General features: G+C 43.5%; 1 protein-coding gene across 1 annotated transcript in view; it reads right to left on the minus strand.

The window, feature by feature from the left end:
- Nucleotides 1-376: 376 nt before the first annotated feature.
- The window catches only part of Svep1 (sushi, von Willebrand factor type A, EGF and pentraxin domain containing 1), a 157,199-nt gene continuing 135,873 nt past the window's right edge, over nucleotides 377-21,702 (minus strand). The window contains exons 39-48 of the mRNA XM_005362216.3: nucleotides 21,417-21,642; nucleotides 19,520-19,675; nucleotides 15,385-15,448; nucleotides 13,313-13,486; nucleotides 12,039-12,215; nucleotides 7,131-7,301; nucleotides 6,189-6,284; nucleotides 4,010-4,105; nucleotides 1,854-1,947; nucleotides 377-733 (exon numbers count right to left, since the gene is read on the minus strand). Of these exons, the coding sequence (XP_005362273.1) occupies nucleotides 712-733; nucleotides 1,854-1,947; nucleotides 4,010-4,105; nucleotides 6,189-6,284; nucleotides 7,131-7,301; nucleotides 12,039-12,215; nucleotides 13,313-13,486; nucleotides 15,385-15,448; nucleotides 19,520-19,675; nucleotides 21,417-21,642 (1,276 nt within the window). The 3' untranslated portion in view covers nucleotides 377-711. The remainder of the gene's footprint in view (nucleotides 734-1,853; nucleotides 1,948-4,009; nucleotides 4,106-6,188; nucleotides 6,285-7,130; nucleotides 7,302-12,038; nucleotides 12,216-13,312; nucleotides 13,487-15,384; nucleotides 15,449-19,519; nucleotides 19,676-21,416; nucleotides 21,643-21,702) is intronic.

Raw genomic sequence — 21,702 nt, forward strand, 5'->3', positions numbered from 1 at the left:
ACTCAGGAGCCACCCCTGAGAACTTTTTCAGAGTCCACTCACTCATAAATCGCAATCATTCCACCCCTCACCACTAAAGTGGGGTCTAACCAACTTTCCAATGTGGAAAAGGATCCCCCAGGTTCACCCTCACCACCAGGACAGGCTTTTGCAGAGGGCACTGGGTGTGACAGTTGCCCTCTTAATGAAGAAAGAAACCTTTGCAGCCACACACTTTAAACAAGACAGAACTAAAGGAGGGGCCTCCTTTAGTAACTGTTTAATGCATGCACTTCTACGCCAGAGGACTAGAAGGGAGTTCACGAGTCCTCTTCTTTGTGCCCCAGCCACCTCAGAGAAACACTGCTACCCAGCAAAGTCTTATTTAGTAGCAAAATATATTTTAATGGAAAGTCATATTTAAGTAGTTGAATAAAAACGTGTTCCAGGGACTTTCTCAGCGGGCGGCAGAGTATGTACATCCGGTGAGGGTGGAGCAGCATCTGTTTAATGTGACTTCCATATAGAAAACGCAAGCGTATTGAGACAATGGAGACACATGAGAAAGGACATCACGAAGAGTAACAGAATAGATGGCAAAATGAAAAAGTCCACCTCAGGCTTAGAAAACACACAAGCCCAAGCACCGTGTTGGTCTTCCTTGCTGTGAGTTCCAGGAGCTACCAGGAGGAGATGACCCTGCTTCCGGAGAGGCGGTGGGGGCGGCGTGTGTTAAAACCCACTTCTCCTTCTCCTGAAGAGAGAAAACAACAAAACCAATGGTTCAAGAGGAGAGATAAAGTTGAGGTAGGGAGAAATTCTGGGATGTTCATGGAGAGGGGACAGTAAATTTTAGCCCAGTAGGCATATCTGTAAAAATACTTGTGAAGGATGAGGTTCATTCCTCGGGAGAAGGAAGGGGCATGGAAAAATTAAAGTATTAGGAAACATTTTTATCAACTTTAATAGTGTTATTGTAGACAAAAATCTCAAACATCGGCTGGGGCTCTCTCTCTCTCTCTCTCTCTCTCTCTCCCTTCCCTCTCTTCCTCCCATCCTTCTTTGTATTATTTTTTTCTTAGACAGGGTTTCACTATGTAGTCCTGGCTGGCCTGGAACTTGCTTTATAGACCAGACTGACTTGGAACTCACAGAGATCCTCCTGTCTCTGCCTCTGGAATGCTGGGATTAAAGGTGTGCACCATTATACCCTACTTTGCTAGGACATTTCCAATAAAAATATGTTAAATTTATTATTTATTCTACGTTTATTATTTATTATTTATTTTAGTTTAAGAATATTACTTTTATCATTTGTGTATATTTTTACTGTTTTTAAATATGTATGTGAGTGTGTGCACACGCGTGTGTGCGTGCGTGTGCCTGTGTCACAGCTCATGCCTGGAGAAACGGATACTCTTCCCCCACCGCATGGTTACAGGAATCAAACTCAGGTTTTCAGACTTCACTGAAATCACCTCCACCTGCTGAGCCACCTCACCAGCTCTGAATTGTTTTCTTTAATCATGGAAGTCTGCCCCAGGCCTTGGGAGGTTGAGGCTGGAGGATCGCAAATTCCAAATCCATCACTTTACACAGGGGCCACATCAGCCTCCCTATGGCTCCAGTTTTAGTGTATGTACCACTGAAGGGAGCCCAATACTGTTGACTTTTGAGATCTCGTTTTCTTCATCTATCCCAACTTAATCTTTTCTCGCTTTGGATTTAGTAACGGTTTGGAGAGAATACCTCGATATCCCGTGCTTAACCAAGTTTACACTACAACTGGAGATACCTTCTGGCTCTTGGACTACGGTCGGCCCTGAAATACAGTCCAGGGATTATAGCTCAGCACTTGCTCTGGGCTGTCTTACCTGGAACAGTCGTGTCCTGTCCAGGCTGAGAGACAATGGCACCGGTTTGGTCTTATGCATTTTCCGCCATTTAAGCAGGGAGACTGGCAAGTAGCTATGATAAAAAAAAATGCACGGATTCACTTAGTCAATACTTAGACATTCTAAAGATGCCACAGAGGCTCAAGGGTAGGACCTGCCCGTTCTTCCCACCGAGCTATCCCTGGCCATCCCTCGCACACCTTACATCTGTATGTGGGATCACGGCCCCTCCACAGGATTCAGGATCAAGGCCACACACTAAGATCACCTTTACTGATCATGTCAAGTCCACTGGGTTTTATTATTCTTATTTTAACGTATGCAACCACTATGGCACTTTGTTCTGAGTTCTAAGTTTTTCATACACTCAGTTAATTTGTGGTTCTCTGTGGGGGTGGAGGGCAGCAATAAACTCTAAAGAATATGTCTGTCACACAGAGTGCCCAGAACAACACATGAGGCTGAAGAGACAGCTCAGTGGTTAAAGGTGCTGGCTACTCTTCCAAAGGATCTCGGTGTGATTCCCAGCACCCACACACTGGCTCACAACCATCTGCACCTCCAGTTTCAGAGGAACTTATGCCTAAAAGGGATACAGACATATGTGCACACAAAACACTCACACACATAAAACAGGTGCCCAAGAGCCCTTTGTGCTTGGCCAGGAGACACATCTCATGCTCTTTTAAATAAAACAACTGACCAATGAACAAACCAGCATAATCAGAATTAGAGAACCTTAATTAGGGTTAAAATTAAAATTATTCACAGATGAGGCCCTAGAGAACATCCAAAGATTAGGCATCTTTTCCACAAGCCCACAAACTAACTCATGTGCACAAGTCTGCTCCTTAAAACACCATGGAGTCTAAATACTGATAGAAGTACATTGCCCACTTAAACCTGTCATGAGGGATGGCGAGTCCATACGGACCCCTCAGTGGAGCGCTGACCTGAGTTTTACTTTAGCACAGTGAGCCGGGCCCTTTCCTGGATTAAAAAAAAAACAAACCCATCCTTCATAAAATACAGTGAACTGTCTGCTGAGTGGGTATCGGGCACAAGTCCCAGGGGTGAAGAGTAGAAGGGAGAAGAGAAGTAAACAGGAGACATTCCCCTTGCAGGATCCTCTTGCTAAGTGTGAGTAAGAGAGTGTCAGCAGGGCACACTCACTTGCAATTTAATCAGTGGGGGGAGGATGAGCTAAACAGAACAAAGCCTGGCAAAAACTAAAACCTGAGTGTTCCAGCCCAAGACCCAGCACCTTTCTGTTTGCTGAGCTGAGAAACCGTGACTCTCAGGAGCACTGCTTGGTGGTCCCTATCTGGAGACATGGTTAGCGGGAACCACTTCCTCCTTCCTTCTCGTGCCCGTGTGGTCACCCCCTGATGCCGCAGTGTGTTCTGTACAGCACCGTTTCTTTCCCGCTTTTATTGACGACATACAAACCCGTCTAGATGTGTCTGCTGGGAACCCACACTATCATGAGTCTGTGGTTCAGACCGCGGTCCTTGTGTGTCCCAGACTCCTCTAGCTCAACTCCGTGCCTAGACACCAAGCTGTTTCCCCTGGCTCAGTAAGTGGTATTGGTTTCAATCCCCGAGGCCCAACTGGAAAGAATAGAATCATCCCTTCCCCCACCAACCACATCAGTATCAAGTAGCATTGATCCTGCCTTTCCAACTTCTCACACAGCCGCCACTTTTAACATCTCTGGATGTTGCTACTTCTTTTTTTTTTTTTTTTTGGTTTTTCGAGACAGGGTTTCTCTGTGGTTTTGGAGCCTGTCCTGGCACTAGCTCTGTAGACCAGGCTGGTCTCGAACTCACAGAGATCCGCCTGCCTCTGCCTCCCGAGTGCTGGGATTAAAGGCGTGCGCTACCACCGCCCGGCTCATGTTGCTACTTCTTGTGTAGAGTGTACTTATAACTTCCCAGCTGATTCCTTGCTGCTGCCAAAATCACATTTTCTTAAAAAACCCAAAAGCCTTTTAAGTATATGGGTGGTTTGCCTGCATGTATGCTGGTACCGTTCTGTTGCAATCTTACCTTTCAGTCCGAGTTCAGTCCATTGGTGTCTCCTGTGGTTTCACGAAACCAAACCACTAAGAAAAGAAACCATGGAAGAAAGCCTACCTGTGTGACAGCGGGACCCAGTCCAGCCTGCCGGGCAGTCACACTGATAAGGAGCCACACAGCGCCCACCGTTCAGACAGGGAAGTATGCATATTGCTATAAACCAAAACAAAACACATAAAAATGCGTTGACAAAGGATTTGATCACAGCACTCATGTTCAGATCTGCTTAGATGTTCAAAATCCATTTTGCTGGTGGAGAAACTTCTCATGGTTCACTGAGATCTTCCCGTAAGCACTCGGCTTACTAATGACCATTGCCAGGAAAGCACAGCCGGGAGAAGTCTGAGCCTTACGCAGGTGTAACCAGGGAGGCCGAAAGTACTCTTTTCTTGAGGGCTCTGTCCCGGCTGTTTGCTCAGCACTTTGCTTTCAGTCTTTGCAACACCGGCAGAACAAACCCCATTTATCATCATTTCAGATTTCTTCTGAGAATTGTCTAAAACACCGTGAGAGGATTCGGCTGCCTCAGGCTTTCTTCTTGAACTACACACGAGACTGGGAGGAGGCTGGGCTGTCCCGCGTCTCTTGTCTGTAATAGTTCAGCAGTAATCGGAAAGCTCACTCATTAGTTCCCAGGAACTGAGGCCTGGCGGTTACAGGGCCAGGCATTACCTTCCATAGCAATCACCTCTCCAGAAGAGGCAGAGGATGCTTCATGTATGTGAGATCATTGCCTTGCGTGAACTAGGAGATGGTTAGAAGCACAGACTCTCGGGTCTCATTTCTGCTCAACCGAACCAGTCTGTATCTTAAAGCCTCTGCAAACTGACTTCTCTGCAAACTAAAGTCTGTGATGCCCCCCTCCCCTTATGATGAAGGGCAGGCATATGCTCAGCCAGCTAGACTAGTTAATCCTGGCTTATGGCTGGAGTACCCCAGTATCTTTGAACCCTTAGTATTATGGCATTGAAGCCTGGGAGCCAGCCCCATATGAAAAGGAATGAAGACGGAAAGGAAAAAAATATGACATTTTTTCCCTTATCCTTGTGAAAACACTTGATTTGATTAATTGATAACAACCATTATTTATTTTCCTTAAAAAGCAGCTGAAAAAGTCACACTGAGTAAATTTTAGAGTTGGCCTTATATGGAGGAGGACGAAGGCCCCAACTGGTCTAATTTGACTTCTGTCACAGCAATGACTCAGCATGGCCTAGCCGTACAGAAAGCTGTTTTATCCCTACACATGAGGACATAGAAAAGAGCAAACTTGCAGCCGGGCGGTGGTGGCGGCACACACCTTTAATCCCAGCTCACGGGAGGCAGAGGCAGGCGGATCTCTGTGAGTTCGAGGCCAGCCTGGTCTACAAGAGCTAGTTCCAGGATAGACAGGAGAAACCCTGTCTTGAAAAACTAAAACCAAAACCATAATAATAATAACAATAGCAATAATAATAATACCAATAATAACAATACATAGTAAAAAGAGTAGACTTTAGACATTAAAAATCATTTGAAACAACTTATTGAGGGCCACTCAGATGGCTCAGCAGGTAAAAGCACTTGTCTGGCAAACCTGATGACCTCATTTTGAGCCCCCTCCCCAGGTCCACTGGTGGAAGGACAGAACCACCTCTTCAGAGTTGACCTCTGACCTCCACCTATGCTCTTTGCACATGCATGTATACAAATAATAAAATTAAAAAAATTAAAGTAGTTATTTTTATACCCTCAATAAACTAAGCATAGGTTAAGTAAGAATAAAAATCCTATTCATTTGTTAAGAATTATATAGACTAGGACTTCCAATTTCCCCTATTTTGGTAATTAGGAGTTATTCTCTGATAACCAAGAGCCATGCTGGTTTCATGAGTCCCCTGGAAAGCACAGTGCTCTGCGGTGCTGCAATCCTTCCAACTGTAGCAAAGGCTGGGCTGGTTGTCACTGAACTGAGGTAAGGGAAGAGAGTGCTGCAGCAGTGATCACAAGCCCCTCCCCTAACGAGGCACATGAGGCTTTGGATGAGGCAACTGCAAACTCCAAGTCAGAGATACTGTAGCTAGATCTTCTGCAGCCTAGTGGTCCCTGAGAGTAGCCCTGCACACTCGGGTCTGCAGCAAGGGTTTGAGGCAACCAACTCTGCGAGATAGCGAAGGCATATTCCCAGAACCTCCCATAAGCCAGCAGTGTCTCGGCAAAGGATGGGGTGCAAAGGAACATTGAGAGACAGACTCACGCTCTTCACAGAGACGCCCCATCCAGCCGTCTGGGCAGGAGCAAGCATTTGGACGTTGGCAGACACCTCCATTCTGGCATGGGAACCGACAGACAGCTGGAAAGAAAACAAGGTGAATCCTAATTGAGTGCAGGATTTCTCGTTCACGGTGCCTCAGTGATGCAGGCTTTAGAGAGGGGACATGAAACACCGAGAAAGAGTTCCAGCATGTGAGGAGAGGCACGTGCTGCTGGCTCTTACCCTGACACTCGACCTTGTCTTTATGGAGGTAAATACACAACTGCGAACTGTATTGACAACTTAGAACTTGATAGCCTGTTTTATGCGTGTATTATAAAATCAGACATAGTTGAGCTAATTGCCATTTGCTAGCACCAGTTCTTTCTCCCCCTTTTCTTTTTCTCCCTCTCTCCCTCCCCCTCCCTCCCTCTCTCCCCCTTTTATCCCTCCCTGCAAATTGCAAAACTACAACACAATACTGTTAACTGCAGAGGAAATGCATCAGATCTTCAGAACGTGCTCACCTTAACTAACTGAAACTTTATATTCTCTGACTAATGTCTATCTACCTCTTCCCTTGGGGCCTGAATCAAACTGCACTCCGCAGCTCTCTGAGTCTGACCACTTTAGACTGTCCGTTCAGTAGCACAGTTCTCGATTTTCAATGAATGCTTTCACAACAAATGACACAACTGTGGTTTCCCAAACCATTCGGTTGTTGTTAGGAAAGCAGCAGCTTTAGAGGCGTGTGCTTGGGAGACCCTGTTACCTGTTTCCATTGTGAAGAAATGAGCAGATTTTCAAAAACGTATATTAGTTCTGGAAAATGATGCCGCTGTTAAGCCCAATTTAAGGCCAAGCCACACACTGATGGTTGGTCATGTTGACCTCCGTGTACCCATCCCTGCAGCCTCATTTGGGAATGAGCAAATATTCTCTTACCTCTGCAAACAGGAGACGGTGTCCATGTTCCATTTTCTAGGCAGATGCTCCTCAGGGAACCTTCTAGCATGTACCCACTGTAACAGGAGTAGGTGATCATGTCCCCATACTGGTAATGGACACCTCGAGCAATGGCATTTTCTATGCGAAGTGGAGGACCACACGAAATTTCTATAGGAAGAACAAATATCAATTGAGCCTGTCCAACTAGCCAAGACTGAGCACAACCTTACCACAGAGACTGACATCAGTTTAAGGATCATAGATAAAATACATAGATGAAATTCTTTCACCTACATAATGTCTAGAATACTAGGAACCGAAAGAATAATCTGCCGTTTTAGTCAAATTAGATCATAATACTACATGGTCTTTGTCCTGTGATTCAAATACTCAGACTGAGCTGTTTGAAACCCAAGGAAGACATGGGGCAGAGAACAAGGAGGAGCTCTCAGACCTTGCCAAAGAGGCGGCTGCCAGAGAAGGTGGAAACAGAATACTTACCAAATGAACACAGGGAGGAAAGGAGCATGGTAGCCTACCATTTCAGAGGAACAACCATGGATTATGAAATGTTCTGTTACTGTCTAGAGTAACAACCCTACCAGAGCTCACTGTGTATTTAGAGAATGAATGGATGCCAACAGCAGCCTGTGGCTGAGTTCCATGAAATTCAAGACCCCTTCCTGAGACTGCAAAGTGTCTCTGGGCATCTGTGTTAGACTGAGTAACTGTCCTTTCTTCAAGAGTACACGTGCTGTATATTTAAATCAGGATTGGGACAGCTGTTTTTGCTTTGAAGATTTTTATAAGCAGTCTCAAGATCCTTCTGGTGTGTGCTGAGGCCTGGGCTGAACTCAGTATTCTACCATGTACCTAGTTCCTGTAAACCTAACAGGTGCTCAGACCACATGACCCGCTTACAAAAGGCCATTTTGTTACCATACTATTGTTAAGATTTAGTAGAGGAAATAGGACATCTGTGTGATGTTTCTATATTTCCTTTTCCTTCTGGGCTAGACGAAATGCTTATGAGAAATCAGAGACCGGGAAGAAATGAATGCCACGCTTTGTTCAGATAACTAGGGAAGGACAGGCACATGGTACAATGAGCCTCCTGTGAGCTGTGCCATAAGAATAGATGGCATGCCATAAAAACATCGAGACAAATATAACCACACTAGAGCTGTCCAGGTATGGACCACAGGGAAGGTTTCCAACTGGGACAATGGCCTACAGAAAGATCACAGGGAACCAACGGCTGGCTTATAGCAGTTTGGTAATCAAAGCGCCTACTTGGGAATCATCTGGGGTTTTAAGTACACATTTCTGGAGGTTTCTGTTTCTGCCTTGGGAACCTGCATTTTACATACCCGCCCTAGGTGACTCTCATGTACATTAAATTCGAATCTCTGGTCTGTCGGGATTAATATGAGAAGCAGGTAGTCAGGAGGGGGAAGGATGTGTGGTTTTAATCCAAAGACTTCCTGGCTGATAGAAAACGTGAAAGAGGCTGGAGGATTAACAGTCAGGGAAACCATCTCCTCTCCAGGGCAACTCGTGGTCCACGCTAGAATACCGAACGTCATCCGGCATGCACAGAAGGCACATTTGTAACAAACACACGTCTCTTCTGGCTCTTACTTCCAGTGGTCTGAATGGCAAGCATCAGGGAGCCAAGAACCAAGGTGAAGATGTGTGGGCAGAATGAGGCCACTTGGCCTGATTCCCTTCAGGCAGGTGGCTTTAAACTGGACCAGAGGGTCAAAGAAAAATCCAATGGATGCTCAGTTACTTCTTTCCCTTTCATTAAGGGTGGATTTCGTAAGTGTCTGGGAACTAAATACTAGATAAAAATATAGTGTGGGATTTTCTTGCTTTTTTTTTTAAAAAAAAAAAGTCTAATGCTGCAGTAGGCTGGCAACTAGCTAAAAATTCTGGGAGTTGGGAGGTCGAGTGACTGGGTACGTCTTCCCATCCAGAGAAACTGCTGATGCAAACCCACGAGATGAGTAGTAGTGTTACTATTAACAAATGAGAACTCTAAGATTAAAGGATGCTAAGGCATTATTGCAAGTTCAGAGTTAGAATTTTGGAGGCTAGAATTCAAGCCTAGTCTTCATGCGCACATGGCACAGCCATATCTGATGGGGATGGCATGTCATAAACTCAGGACAACTGTTTGACAAAGACCCAGCAGAGCTGAGCTACATGATGGCCGCCAGGCCACCTTTGCTTTTCATCTCCACTTGTTGCATACTTGAGACACTTTTAGTATTTGTACAATTTGGGAATGGAAAATTTCTTATGAATCATGTATGCCTTCTCCCAGGAGGGCTATTTCCCAGCTTCCCCAGCCCCTGCTTTAAGGAGAGATATCCTTATCTACTTGAGGTCTTCCTTACGCCTTGAAGGTTGTGGCACACTTAAAGAAGCCAGAGGTCTCTTTATGAGGCTATGAGGCATTTTTGAAAAATCTGTCCCTGTACTTACTCATGAACAAGATAACCAAAGCAAAGTAAACTTAAAAAGGTCAACAAGATTCGGTGGACTGGAGGAGCTGGCCATAGTTCAGATCACAAGCCTCTTCCACTATACACTCAGGAGATTATGTGGTAAATACAGAAATAAAATTAGATTAGCTGAAGTCACCTCTGTCCTACACAGAGACTTATACTGATGGGCAAAGAACAATGTGGAAAGATGATAAAACTATTCTATAAAGATATAAGATATATAAACATTATGTTATGCCAGAATTTGAATAATAAATGCAGCAGTTTGGGCCTGAGGATATTTCTTGGGCACTCTGACCATTAAGAGTTAATAATACACTGCTTGGGACATGGCAGTCTGCCCAGGATGGCTTGAAGATTGTTTTGGTCAAATGTCCTTGTAGTCAAAAGGGTAACCAGCCGGAGAACAACTTGTCATATGCCTCTGGATTCCTAAAAATTGGGTTATGGGGCTGATGAGTAAAAATGATAACTCTGTTTATCAATGATGTCAAAACTTGAGGGAAAATGATTGGAAATGAGAACTCTGTTCTGTCATAGTTTATTGACTAAAAGATGAGCAGGAGGAAGTAAAACACATGTCCAAAACTGAAGATGATATTGTCTATGTTTTGGAACAACATAAATGTATCCCTAATTTCTAAATGTTGCATAAATAAAGAAGCACTCTGGCTGCTAGTGGGACAGGCTGCAAGAGTCTCCTGACCGTGGCCTGGCTCCCTCCCTCCCCCGCCAACTCCTTACGTCCTCCCCTGGGACCTGTCCACTGCTGGGAGTGGCTCCGGCACGGGCATCTGTTGCTTCATTAATTGCAGTACAAGTGCTTGAAGATGGACTACATCTCAGGCAAGATATTCTCATGTTATGTACCCTAGTACCTTGCATGTGGTTAGACCCAAGGAACATTTTCATTGAGTGCTGTTGACAGAGTAGCCTGGGCAACAAGGGAGACAAGATGTAGGATGTTGGATGGGGAGATGTTTAAAGTAGAAATGGGGAGTAAGAGATGCCAGGGGACAGTTACAGTTAGCAGGCTAACTCTCTAGCCTGCAGAAGGCAGCGTTGTAACCTGGATGGATTAACATGGTGCTGGACCAGCAGTTCTCAAGTTATGGCTCGTGGACAGCGGTATCCCTCTGCCTACTCGTCACTGTGAACAAAATAAGATATGAAAGGCTTATCTAGGCTCATGGTTCCATATGGTTCAGCCCACGGTCGGTGGGCTCCAGTGCTTGGACAGAACCTTGTGGCCATGGTGATTCTTCACCTCACAGCAGTTGAGAATGAACGAGCCAGGGGCCGGGGGAACAAGGTCCTGCCCGAGGGACCTATTTCCTCCAGCTGGGTCTCACTTCCTAAAGTTCCTAGCACTTCTCATAATACTGCCACTAGCCGGGCATACAAGACATTTCCTATTGATACCGTTAACAACCTCTGTAGGGGACACCCAGGAACTGTGAGAAACTGGTGTTATCTAGCCTCATCCGAGAACACAGAATCAGAAATGGGGGGAGTGGAGCCTAGCTGTGTTCTAGAGAGCTTCTGAAGTTCTACTGACATATGCTCATGATTGAGAACCGGCTCAGGGTAATTTCTGTTTGCATTATTATCTGTAAGCACCCGTAGCCCATTAAAGGATAACGTGAAGACTTTGGTGATGTCGAGGGAAATCTGTGTTTTAAACTTAGGGTCACGCTTGTTCTCAGAGGAGCACATTTGAAGGTTTTAATTTTGTCTGGAAAACTCATTTTTTAAAAAAGTGTTCAGTATTCAACCCATATTTTTGTCATTTTAGGCATCAATGCAGAAGTTAACTAAGAGAGCACAGTTAGATAACTACGAACCAATCAGTGACTTCACAGGGCTAAAGAGACAGTGCAGACATATGCGCATCTACTGCTCCCGCAGACCCAGGTTCTGGTCCCAACACCTGCGTGGCAACTCACAGTTATCTATAACTTCAACTGCAGGAGACCCAATATGCCTTCGTAGGCACCAAAGACACACATGATGCCCACACATATGCAAACCACTCATATACATAAAAATAAAATTAAAAAAAACATTGCTGTAATGAAAGCAGAATCAAGTATTAATTAAAAAAAGAAATAACCCCCTCCCCTGACTTCACATGCCAGGAACCTGGCTCAGCAGGCAAAAGTACTTGCGAAGCATGTATGACAATCTGAACCGGATCCTTTGGCCCTGACTGTCCTCCGACCTCCTTTCCACATGTATGCTTTGAGTTACACCTCCCCTTCTTTCTCCTCGCTTCCTTCTCTCCTTCCCTCTCCACACTAATCGTAAATAAAATATACGTTAAAAAAATCTGAGAAATGGAGGAACCTTCCACACTAGCGGGGCCTCCACGGCGCTCTGCCCATCCACTCACTTTCGCACTTGGCGTTGGTCTGTGTCCATGTCTCATCGGGGTTGCAGGTGATGATGCCGTTGCCTCTGAGCAGGAAGCCTTCCCTGCACTTGACAGACACATTCTGGCCGACGTGAAACTCTCTCTCAGAAAGCAGAGCGTTCTCGGGGATCACAAAAGGGACAGGGCACGGGTTTGCTGTGAAAAGGCGGGGCAGGTGCTTACTGAGATGTCTTTTCTTTCCCTAGCTCATCTCTTTAAAGACAGAATAGGGGCTCGCAGAACAAAGATTCTCAGTGACAATACTAATACAAATATTTTTTTTTTTAAATTTCGAACAATCTGATCTCAAACACATGCTCCTCCTGACTCAACTCACCACGCTCAGCAAAAGCTTAACAATTCAGAACTGCAAACATTAAGCACAGATTTGCTTCACCCCACATGAAATTATGTGTGCAGATTAAAGGTCAGGCATATAAGAAATCAAGGACCACGCTGAGTATTCCCTCAATATTTGATGTCAACAGCATGATAAATTCTGCTGAACTCCTTTCTTTTGCTGAACATCCTTCAGAGAAGATGGACATAGAGAGTCATCAGACATCGCTGTGTGAGTTTAGCCTGACTTCAGACCCGTTCTGTGAGGAACAAGATGACAGACCTTCATGTTGTGTTTGTGGTTCTGAGGGACCCACAGGAAGTGACGCCATTGTGCAGCTGTGTTCAGGCGTGTGTATGCCCCACATTGACACAGGCTTCAAGCTATTGCAGTTTTTTTCTGATTTTAGGTGGGTATAAAATAAGTCGCACTGAGGTTAGGGGTCTCCTTAATTCTAAAGACTCCATTGTACACAACAATAGCCAGAGCCTTCTGAAGTTATACTTCATTTGTACTATTTTCATTGAGGTGGTCAAATTACCTCTATTTACCACATTTATATGTTTCATATTAACATCAGACTTTAACCATATCTTCTTCTTTATCTCCTTTCTTCCTGTCAATAGAATTCACACTATCTTCATTTCAAAATACTTTCACTAATTTGTATTTTTTTCTGAATGCCTGAGTTTATAACCAGCCAAGGAGTCTGATAAAAGCTGATTCTTAGAAGGCTGTTATAACATAATACAAAGTAGAGTTTTATAATATCCCATAAAGTTGTGCTTACGGGCCACAGGTGGCCTTCCTTAGACCAATCTCACCAACTACTGTTTTCCCTTCGTTTAAGACACATGGGAAGCTAACTATGAAGCCAAATATGATTAAAACAGCTCTTAAAGTCAACACACACGTTTGCAGAGGGGAACCAGGTGACTCCAAGTTCCATTTTCAGTGCAATGGGCCTCAGGGGACCCTTCCAGGGTGTAGCCTCTGTGGCAGGAGAACAGCAGGCTAGGTCCAGATGTGGTGTTGTCCAGGACAGCCTCGCCATTCAGAAACTCAGCTGGAGCCTCACACCTGTTCTCTGAAAGAAAAAATAAAGCCTTGCATTAAATGTTTTCCCACATCTCCTTTGCTTCTCTTACTATATTTGCTGAAGCTATTTTTGTAGTGTGTGTGTAATATGAAATATACACACACATATCCACTATACACACACACATATATATGCCTACTTATGAATTAAACACAATAATATTTATTGACACAGAAAAAACATACTGTATATTTCTATTGGACTACCATGTGAAGATTGCTATTTAGTCCTATGTATTCCATTTGTCTTTACGTATTTTGCTAATAGTGATGGATGTGGTAGTGGTTTAGATGAGCATTTGCATGAAATAAAGGGATGTTATGGCTGTGAACTTCCTATATGATACCAGTTTTACTATTATGCTTAATAACACTTGGTTTGTAAGACCAGATAAAAACACAGAATTCTCAGATAAATTAGAATGTCCTATAAATAACATACATTTTATCATAAATACTTCTTAAATATTATGTGGTACATATTTATATTCAATTTTTTCATCTGAAATTGAAATTTGATTGAGTATTATATATTTTTTCCTTCCAAATCCAGCAGCAATTCTGAGATGAGCTCAATAACACTTAAAAAAAAAGTGAGTCTCAGAAAAGCTAAAAAACTTGATCAAGACCACGCTAATTTCTTAAGTTATGTGAAGATTTATGGGTTGGATTCTCTCTCTCTATACTTCCATCCCCACAAATATTTGTGGCTTAGAGTATACCTAAAAAAACCATATAATAGCAGATATCAAGAGGTTTTACTCTGAGTGGTGACCTTAAAAATATTTTCCTGATTTGTCTTGTCTGATTTCTTGAAATTTGTATGACTAATAACTTAAAAATGACCACTCATTAACACCTTGGAGATGTTCGTTGACAGATATGTGGGATTCCTCTTTGTTTCCACTCCTATGTCCTATACAAACAAACTCTTTTTGAACATGAGCAGTTTAGATAGCATGCTACTGGAGCTGGGATATACAAGTTCAACACATGGATAAACTTGTATAAAATGCATTCGTATAAAATCCATGCATAATGAAATATAAAATGCAAAAAAATTAAGTGATATATAAATAGAGAATGTTTGTTACTACTCTATATTTTGACATATGTGATTTAATTCAGATATTAATAAAATATACCTGAAGTCAAGAGAAACAAACTGGGATAATTTAAAAAACAAAATGTTATTAAGGACTGCCCCAAGTTAGAAACAAAGGTATTTTTGTGACTTGAGATATTACTGAATTTTTAAAAATGTTTTTATTATAATGTTTACCCAAGTTTTTGAGAACTAAGAAAAGCCATTTTCTTCATTGAATCACAATCATATAATATTCACTTACAGATTTAAGGTTCTTAAAGACACAGAGTTAATTTTCCTCTTCTACCTCTGCACATATGGCTGAAACAGAGGGAAGGAATGGTGGGCGTGGATCAACCCACACACTGCTGGAGAAGCTCGGCTACTCTCAGAAATCGAGTTTCTGCAACACCTTGCTCAACCATGGCTCTCTATTTGACTGATGTCCCAGCACCATTTAAGAATAATGCCATTAAGGGCCAGTTATTTTATATACAAGCAACAGTTCTAAGCCTTCTATTTTATGCTTATTTTTAGAGAAAATACCACAAAAGTGCAAATAAGCACAAGTTTCTAAGCAAACCATGTGCTGTTGCTGAACCAGCAATCTTATGCTATACTCCAGCTAATCTCTGGTCCTTAATTGGTCTGGGCCCTTGAGCCAAAGCCATTAAGTGTTCTCTTGTAGTTTATGTGTTTATTTATTAAGGCACAAATGGATATATAAAGAAAATGGAGACACGCTGTTATCTTGTGTCCTTGGTACTATTTCGGGGACCCTTAGGTGCCACTTAACTCACCTCTGCACACGGCCACCTGCCCACTCCACTGTCCATTCTCCTGGCAGACTCGTTCCGTGTTCCCCTGTGGAGCAGCAGAGAAGGGTCATGAACAGGATCCCAGTTTCATAATAGAGAGACAAGAAGGGACTGTGAAGCCATCTTAGCTGTGGCCTTGAGTGACTTAGTACTGAAATGCCAAATGAATCTATTAAATGAATGTACTGTAAAGTTGAGAGACTCTCAAAAACAATTTCACCAAAATTCCTCCCTGGCAGAATCACGTGATGAAGACAGACTTAACTTTATCTTCTATTTTAAGTGCCAGTTAATTATAATCCATACCAAGGACTCACAAAGAATGGGTCAGAAATGTCAGGATGAATTTGTTCAGTACGTTTAAAACTATTTTGAGTTGCATTGATCTTTTCAATACTTGATACATCAAACAAAGTATGAGTCCCCATCCAAATTTCAATGATGAGACTTATCTGTTACACCTAAACGTATTAAAGGCCAATGTATTTAACATTTTAAATAATCTGGGGAAAGTCTAAATTTACTTCTCTGCCTTCTGCAATATCTCTTTCTTGAACAATAATTTGTAATTATCTGAATTTTTCAACACCCTGTATCTTTCAGGGCTATGTATCTATGGGACTATTCTTTGATTCCCGAGTATAATTTCTGTAGATCCTGTTTTTCTGTTATCTCTTAACAGAACCATCTGTATTCCCAACTTATATTATGTTCCTAATCAACTATGAAACAATCCACTCGTTTCCTCCTTAGTAACTGGCAATGTTTATCATGCAGTTTTTCCTTTTACTTTCCCTTTCCCTGCCTTGCTTTTTCTTAAGTGTGAGTTTTCCCCACTGTTGTATCTAAGTTTCCAATCAACTTACACAGGTTCTTGTATGACGCCTTAGAGCCTTAACATCCATTTTATTATTCGCTGGTGGTGATTTTTAAAATAATCAATCCAGTCCCCAGTTGTTTATTTTGATTTATCCTTTAGTTCACTTTAAATATATTTTTCCTAATTCATTTCTTCAGGCATGGTAATTTTTTTTTTTTGAGATTCAAATAGCTCACAAAAATCTATTTGCCTCACACTAACGGGGCCGTATTAACACAGAAGAACACAATATAATTTATATTGGGTATCTTGATTGCTTTGCCTGCTTTGGGTAGCAATTTGAATCCTGGAAGTGGATGATGATAATCAGCCCGCAGAGACTTGGGACAATCCAGAGAGGATGGTACTTGCCACTGTCATTTGCCTGCAGCCATCCCAGTCAAGGAAGCCAGGAAGTTTCTGAGGGTGAGCAGGTCAGTGCCCCAGGGTCCTTCAGATCCCTCAGCAGAGCAGACAGTCTGTCCCAGAAGTCTGCTGGAACTGATCTGGAGCCACTCTCCCATCCACCAGCCTTGGGGGCCGGATATTGGTTAAAAATGCAAAACCGTTGACCTAGCTTGCTTTCTAGGCCTGTGATAAACCCCATGACCAAAAGTAACTTGTAGGGGGAACAGGTTATTTCAGTATACAGCTTAGAGTTCATGATGAGAAGTCAGGGCGGGAGCCAAAAGGCAGGAACCTAATCTTAGGAACTGATGCAGAGACCATGGAGGGATGCCACTTACTGGCTTGCTCCCATGGCTTGTCTATTCTGCTTTCTTAGAAAACTCAGGACCACCTGCTCAGGTGACGCTACCCTGGGGTACGCCTGGTGGGCTGGGGCTTTTCAACATCTATCATTAGTCAAGACCATGTCAGACAGGTGTATAGGCTAAGCTGACGGAGGCATTTTCTCAGCTGGAGTTCTGTCTTTCCTGGTGACCCTATCTTGTGTCAGGTTGACAGAAAACTAACCAGCATGCCTCTACAGAACACCATAACTACAGTAAATAATAATGTCATATATTTTTAAAAACCATGACTTCCTAAACCTCTAGTTCCTTCTCTGTTTCCCCTGTTCTTCCCTGTCCACGTATGTGTTTCAGGTCTGGAGGTCCTGTCATCTGTTCTGCTGATGTTCCCAGACACACCTCTGTTGCCTGTCTTAGATGATGTCACCGATACTACTTAGCAGACTGAGAACTTGATAAGACCAAGTTCATTTTCTTCCTGGAAGGGAGCAAGTCATCGACACATATTCTATCCAGCGACCTAAATGGCTACCATCTCTGTTTTGTGGGTGTGACATCAATAGACACAGTGAATCAAAGCCTAAATCCAGTAGTTCATAGGGATTGCAAATTCTGGTCTTCACTTGGCATCTGGTTATATCTGTGTCTGCAGTCTCCGTCAAGGAGCAAATCCCTCCTCTTCAGTTGTGTATTCTCAATACTGGTTTGCACAGCAGCATCTGCTGATAGTCCCAAGTCACTGTGTGTCAGTGTCGTGAAGAGTCTCCTATCTGTGCTGTTTGATGTGTGTCACTGGGTTGGGATGATCGCCTGTATTGCTGCGCAAACAGCTTTCGAAACTTCCTCTAGCTGGCACCATGTTTCCTTTAAAGGATCACTGACTTATTTTATGTGTGTGGGTGTTTGGCTTGCACATATGTCTGAGCACCATGTGTGTGCAGTGGCCAGAGACTAGAAAAGGGCGGTGGAGTCCCTGGGACTGGAGCTACAGACTGCTGTGAGTCACCATGTGGGTTCTGGGAATTGCACCCAGGTCCTCTGAAAGAGCAGCTGCTCTTTTAACTGCCGAGCTCTCTCTCCAGCCCCCTCCAGGTTCTCACTATTTCAGGTGATGAGGGTTTCCAGGAAGTCTTTTCCATCTCTCGCTATAGACCCTTATTTTTATTTCTCCAAGTAACTGGGCATAAATCTTTTTGAAAAGACTCTCCAGTGATTTTAACGATTGGTTGGAATGAGAACAGTTATTAATAAACTTTCAGCTTTGTAGTTAACGGCAGGCTGTTTACCTTAACATTTTAAGTTAAATTACCAACTTCTTCAAATTTCATGAATTTGTGGTATATTTTGTTTCCAAAAGCGTTAAGAAATTTTAAGATCAGGAATCCTAGGTGAAGAATGTTCTAGTTTCAAAACCAGGAAAATTCTCCGGTCACAATGTATTATTAGGTTGCCATCATCCTTTTCGTGTTTAATTTTTTTTATCCTTTGAAGAAATAAACTAAGAACCACAGAAATCTGGTTCCAGTTTTTATGGCCCTTTCTTATGACAACTCTTTGATTTCACACACACACACACACACACACACACACACACACAACCAAAACAACAACAACAACAAAAAAGGGCTGCACTGCACACATTTAGCAGCCGACTGGTAATGAATGCGTCAGGTAGCCTGTCCTCACACACCACTGCATACACTAAGAGATTCCTGAAAAGCCAGATGACCATCTCTTGTGGTTGACACCAGCCCTCCGAGACAGCGTGGATGGCGAGATAATAATCAGAGAAACCAACCTCAGTGCTCCCGTTACAGCTAATAGGGAGATGCAGGTGCTGCCCACGGGACTATAATACTGCAGTCGGGAGTCACTTAAGGACAAAGTTGGGGTTTTCTTAGGCGAGTTCCGAGGAGTTTCGGGCTAGATATATCACAGGGGAACCTGATCTTAGGTAAGAGCTTGCCAGTGCCTGTGTGCTCGCTCTTGGTCAAGGCCTGGCTTCACTCAAGCACCCCCTTGTTGGGGCTGTGCTATAGTGATGCATCATGGGGCTAGCTGGGAGCTGCCTGACTTGGCGCTGGGAGCCTAACTCCCAACTCTATGAGGTGAGTCCCAATTTGTTCTTTGAACTCTGGATTGAATCAGGAGATGTTAGATTAGCACCCTGCCCCTGAGCCATACCCTCCCTCTCTTTTATGCCTTTTTTTTGGTGACAGTTGTCCAGGCAGGTGTTGAACTTGTCACCTTCCCATCTCTGCCTTTGAGTATCTGAGATCACTGGGGTGAGTCACTACACCTGGCTCATGTTTTTTGTGTGCTTTAAAATTCTAAGTCTTCTTAACTATTTTTCCAAAATGTGTTAAAAGAATAAAAAAAAAACCCAAAATATAACAGGGTGTTTTCAGAACCGTGTTGGTAAAATGAACTTATTCAAATATTAAAAAAAATCCTAAGCATATCAGAACAGCACATTAATTTTTTGCTGAGTAATTTGTTACTGTACCTCTAATTCATAGCCAGAATCACACTGGTAAGCGACGATGCTTCCAAAGCTGTATAGACTGCCAACCACCGAGCCATGCTCTGGACTTTCAGGGTGCCCACAAAAAACTGGGGTACAGGATTCATCAGAAAACGGTGGCTCCCATGTGCCATCGGGCTGAAGAAGAGACCACAAATTGTATGTCATATTTAGAAATTCATACGTGAGTGTTCTATTCATATGGCAGACTCACCCCAAAGTGAGAGTCTGAGGACCAAAGGCTTCCCTGAACTTTGTTGCTGGTTATCTATCTGTAGTTCTTCAAAGCCCATTGGAGACATGAAATAATTTTATCCTTTCGATGAGCACAGACTTACAGATAAACAACCTGAAGGATGATGTGTTGAGGAAACTCCAAATCTGAGTGACGGCCATCTAACCCACACGCTGGGGGAAAGGGCATGCCTGTGTTATGTAGGCCTCCTCGTCCAGCCCCCAGCCTAACTTCAGCAAAGAAGGGAAGCCGAGGGATTCATTTTACAGTCTTGATGTGGAGGCTAGGAGAAGGGGCTCTGCTAGGAAGGCCTGCTATCTGTGGGGCAATTCACATCTTTTTTTTTTTTTTTTTTTTTTTTTTTTGATTTTTCGAGACAGGGTTTCTCTGTAGCTTTTTGGTTCCTGTCCTGGAACTAGCTCTTGTAGACCAGGCTGGCCTTGAACTCACAGTGGTCCGCCTGTCTCTGCCTCCCGAATGCTGGGATTAAAGGCGTGCGCCACCACTGCCCGGCAGCAATTCACATCTTTAACAAGGTGATACAGTTAGCAAGCTATTCAACTATGCACAGAAAGCACTTCATGGTAAACTAACCGCAAACTTTATGCCCAAAAAGTGTCCTGTGTGCACAAACAGGCTGATGACTTTTGAAAGATCAAAGTTCGCAGAAGTCAGGCGTTTCCTCCATCACCGGTGTGGTTTTGCACAACAGTTATATATAAGGTAAGTGTTATTTTACACACTTGTCTTCCAATAAGGAAACCTGAAGTATGGATTTCTCCTCCCCCATCTTGTGGCCCAAACTGTCCTCAAACTCCCTCTGCAACATCTGCTCCTCAGACCTCCCTCCCAGATGCTGCCTTGCAGGTGGGCATCACCACACTCAGCTTTCTGTGATATGAAGAGAAAACCGGGGGCCTCAGGCATGCTGGGCGAACATTCTAGCAACAGAACTATATCCCTTCTCCAACCCTATAACCTCATAGTCTTGATACACAGCCCAGACAGGTCTGGTGATCCTCTTGCCTCCTCCTCCTGAGTGCTATGTTCATACAATGGGCCACCATGCTGGGATCATGTGATTTTCTAAAGTAAACAAACAATAAATTGTGGAGGCAGGATTTGACTACAGTTTCCTGTCTGCTGGTGCTTTCGGGCCTTCCACTGAGACCACCACCGATTGCAATGGATATCTGATTATAGGTGTTTTTCTGTTTGTTTGTTTTTTAATATTTTCCCTAACATTGGCTCTTTTAAGTTCAAAGCTGGAAATATTAGGGGGAAAAACATGTTGTATTTTTTTTCTTTTTTGTTAAAAATTTTATTTTGTACGTGTGGGTGTTTTGCCTGTACAATTCTCTGTGCACATGGGCATCAGATCCCCTGACCTATAGTTTCAGACAGTTGCAAGCTACCTAGTGGGTGTTGGGAACCAAACCCAGGTCCTCCAGAGGAACAGTCTGTGCTCTTACCCACAGAGACATCGCCCCAGCTCCACCTTCTATTAAGAAACTTGTCAACCCTTCGGGTGCGAACGAAACTTGCGCATTTGTTTTTCTTTCTTGGCCAGCACAAAGTGCCCTTGTTCATAGCTATAGCCGTCACAGTTAGACTTACAGGCCCCACTCAGAGGCAGTATCTTACCTGGCACGTTGACGAGTCCGCTCCTTCGTAGGTAAACCCTTCTGCGCAGGATATAGAAACTTGTTTATTCACCCGGAAGTCGTCTCCGTGAACACGCATGCGTGTTGTGTTTGATGGCACGGGGCACTTTCTAGGACTGCAGGAGATTCTTTCAGGGACCCAATGGCCGTCTTGCTCGCAGGTGAACGTATCTGTATCTGTATCTATCACGTACCCTTCCAGACACCTGCAATGCAGACGAGAAAATGAACCTGTAGAAGGTAGCACGCTGGGCCTGACGTATGCT

The sequence above is a fragment of the Microtus ochrogaster genome, linkage group LG5, assembly GCF_000317375.1.
Source record: "Microtus ochrogaster isolate Prairie Vole_2 linkage group LG5, MicOch1.0, whole genome shotgun sequence".
Lineage (NCBI taxonomy): Eukaryota > Metazoa > Chordata > Mammalia > Rodentia > Cricetidae > Microtus > Microtus ochrogaster.